Below are 3,593 nucleotides of genomic sequence, written 5' to 3'. Positions count from 1 at the left end.
CTGGCCCTGTGGGCAAAGCTGAGGCATCGAGAACACTTTGCACGCCGTCCTCGTCCACGGTCATCATTACGGAAACGCTTCGGGGTCACCTCGTCAAATCGACGCGTCGCTGGTTTGGTGGTGTTTTCCGGAGTGAACTTCCTCTTGCGGTCCTCGTCTTGAGACCATTCTCGGTTGCGGCCACTGTTTCGAGTCAATTCGCGCCCTCGTTCGCCGGTTTGAGCCCGTTCGCGGTTGCGGTCACCGTCTTTAGGCCATTCGCGGTTGCGGTTTCTTCCCGAGACCACTCGCGGCTGCGATCCCCGCCTCGAGCAAATTCACGGTCACGCTCAGCATCCCGAGCCGAATCACCGCCGAATAAACCGCGAAAATGCCCACTCTCTCCGGCACTTCAATTCCTTCGTACGCTTCGTCGTTTGTGGCTGCACTAACGATTTCGCTAATGCTCCGCTTGTATCGCCTAGCGTCTTTCACGATGTCCCTATTCGCCAACCCCTTGAACGTGCCCGAGCGGTTTAGGCTTTCAGGATTTTGTGATATTTACTTGTAGAGTCAAAACAGAGCAGTAAACTTCACTTATTTGTATATTACACTTTTTTTAAAGATTACATTTTTGCGGTAACACTCTCAACTTTTACGCGCACGATCACATCACTCAACTTTTTGTTGCTAATTTCATTAAGACCTTCGTCGAGCCAATTCTTCTGAAACCAGACTTGTCCTCCAGACCTCTTCGCCGAGCCATGCCAGACCCCGAACTCCTAAGTCCCGGGTGGACTCTTCACTGCGGCTAAGTCCCGACGGACTCTTCACGGCGGCCAAGTCCCGGGTGGACTTCTCAATCGGCTAAGTCTTAGCTGACTTCTCAAACGGCTAAGTCCCGGGTGGACTCTTCAATCGGCTAAGTCTCGACGGACTGCGGGCTCCACCGCTAAGTCCGGCTGGACTGGGGCCTCTGCTACTGGTGGCTGCTGGCGGGTCCGGCTGGTCTGGGACGTCTTCTGGAACTGGAACTGGACTGGAACAAGAACTGGAACTAACTGCACCTCCTCAAGAATTTTGGGTTTTTATAGTCAGTCCCCGAAAACTCTACTAAATTTTGTTCTGCTAAAAGTGGTCCGTTTCGATGAGAAGCATCGATGAACCTCATGAATTGAATTATGCAGCAGATCACGAAGACGAGTTCCCGAGGGCCGCCGAGGTGGTCGACAAGGGAACGTACATGGACGACGTACTGACGGGTGCCGATACGCTTGCTGAGGCGTGCGAACTACAACGGGAGATGACCGGGCTGCTAGCGAAAGCCTGCTTCGGCGCCCACAAGTGGTGCGCGAACCACTCCGACCTCTTGCGAGAGGTCCCTGAAGAGCTGCGTGGCAATTCGTTCGAGGTCACCGACGACAGCTCGAAGACGATCGTGAAAACGCTGGGCGTTACGTGGAACCCGTTTGAGGACTGGTTCTCGGTGTCAGTGCCCGACTTCGACGACCTGGAAGAAGTGACTCGGAGGAAGCTTCTGAGTCAGCTGGCCAAGATCTTCGACCCGCTGGGATTCTTCGGGCCAGTCATCACTTACGCGAAGCTGCACATCGAGTGGGATGACCCGGTCCCAACAGACATCGGCGAGAAGTGGCGGAGCTTCCGCATCGAGTTGACCGCGCTGAGAGAAGTGCGACTGCCGAGATGGATCTCCTGGAAAGGCGCGCTCAAGCTAGAACTGCACGGGAACGCGGACGCATCTGATCTGGCCTACGGTGCGTGCATCTACGTGAAGGGCTTCTTCGCGAACGAGGAGACCGAGATGAGATTGATCTGCAGCAAGTCTCGAATCCTGCCCAAGAAACGGAAGCCTAAGGAGAAGGCCATCTCGACCCCCCGAGCTGAACTGCTGGCGGCACTGTTGCTCGTTAGAATGGTCGTGAAGTTCCTGAGCGCCACGAAACTCAAGTTCGAATCGGTGCACCTCTGGAGCGACTCGCAAATCGTCCTGGCTTGGCTCAAGAAACTCCCGCAGCTGCTGCAGACGTTCGTGTCGAATCGGGTAAGCGAAATCCAAAAACTGACGCAAAACTTCCACTGGCATTACGTTGCTACGCACGAAAACCCGCCCGACTTGATTTCGCGGGGAGTCACACCGAAGAAGCTGATCAAGTCCAAGAAGTGGTGGCAGGGCCGACCACGCACAACCGTAGCCGCGGCTGCGGACGAAATCGTGATTCCGGATGACGAGCTGCCGGAAATGCGAACTGGAGTAGTGCTGGCCATGACAGTTCCTGTCGAACGTTTCCCGATGTTTGACAAGTTGAGCAGTTTCACGGGGATCGTCAGAAGCATGGTTTGTTACAGCAGTATCAATTGATAGAAAAGAGTGGAAAAGCTTTGAGAGATAAGAGAATCAAAAGTTAGTAAAATTAAAATCAAATGTTGGATATTAAATAGAAGAATCAGTGAAGAATTGGTAATCAGAAGAGCAAAAATAAAAATAGGAGATAGGTGGTAGCTGAGAATGAAGAGAAGAGAAACCCCGTTGTGCGATGTTTCAGGTACATCCACAGCAGTTGACTCAACATACTGCGAATCAAAACAATACCGTCTACAATCACAAATTACTTCCCTTTCCCACATTGTCGCGCCCCTTTCTTTTAGCCGTCTCGACTCTGACCCGCGGTTGGTCAAAGGTTTACGATCCGTTTCCACAGGCCACCAGCTAGGTCATCATGAAAACCAAGCCAACGTGGAGGTAAGAAAATAGGACACTTGCAAGGAACCAGAGCTATACTGTCCTGATCAAGATAATTCGGATGATCTAACAGAATTACGGATGTAGTTAGTTACGCTCCTTCCAGGATGTTCCTTACGTGGACGTCAACCGAAGAGCACGCAACAAGGTCAGTGCCATTGCATGCTCTTAGGTATCAATCCTTGGCCTGCATATCTGCTCAGTAAATTTCGTATAAAAAATGCAAAAAATATTGAACCAATCCCATCTCCACAGTCTAAAGGACTACTTTCAGCAACTATTCAGTACTCCTTCCGGATGCACAGACGTGTGAAGCTTCACACGCAAAACGGACATTAGGTATAAATTTCTAATTTTTAGTATTTTTTGAACTTATGTTCTAGCTTGTCAAATTATACCTAAAAATTAGTATTTTTTTCTTCCTAAAATTTAGGATTTCTTTAGAACATTGAAGTGCTTCTTAAAAATTCCTAAATTTTAGTATTTTTTTAGTTCAAGAATTGTGATTCACGTTTTGACATGTCAATGTCAAAATAATTTCGCGGCTGTGAGTTTGTGTTCCGTGGTGCTGCTGTTAATTTTTAAATTGTGGGAAGTGGCAAGGTAAGTTTTGTGCCGGGAGCCGATCGGGAATTGATTTCGAGTTGGGTTCGGCTCTTCAAAATCCGACGCGTGGCACAGGTCTCCCAAGATGGGACAGAGGTTCCGCCGGGGCATCGCTGGATTTAGTTACGTAGCTTTATTTATTTTTTAAGGGAACCGCCTATTGAGTGCCAAGAAGGAGGACGGAACATTCAACGCCCGGCGGGATTAAAAAAGCCGCGGCTTCCCTCTCGTGCCCTGGAGGGCGGAT

The 3,593-nt window shown here is 50.2% G+C and overlaps 1 protein-coding gene across 1 annotated transcript; it reads left to right on the top strand.

Annotated features, from left to right (window-relative positions):
* The first annotated feature begins 1,222 nt into the window (after positions 1–1,222).
* LOC119769680 lies at positions 1,223–2,359 on the top strand. The gene has a single exon (XM_038263017.1). It carries the CDS (start codon positions 1,223–1,225, stop codon positions 2,357–2,359), a length of 1,137 nt encoding a protein of 378 aa, XP_038118945.1.
* The last annotated feature ends 1,234 nt before the right edge of the window (positions 2,360–3,593 follow it).

The sequence above is a fragment of the Culex quinquefasciatus genome, chromosome 1 (genome assembly GCF_015732765.1).
Source record: "Culex quinquefasciatus strain JHB chromosome 1, VPISU_Cqui_1.0_pri_paternal, whole genome shotgun sequence".
Classification (NCBI taxonomy): Eukaryota; Metazoa; Arthropoda; class Insecta; order Diptera; family Culicidae; genus Culex; species Culex quinquefasciatus.
Note: the sequence above shows the minus strand (reverse complement) of the source record. Positions and strands in the feature narration are given on the sequence as shown.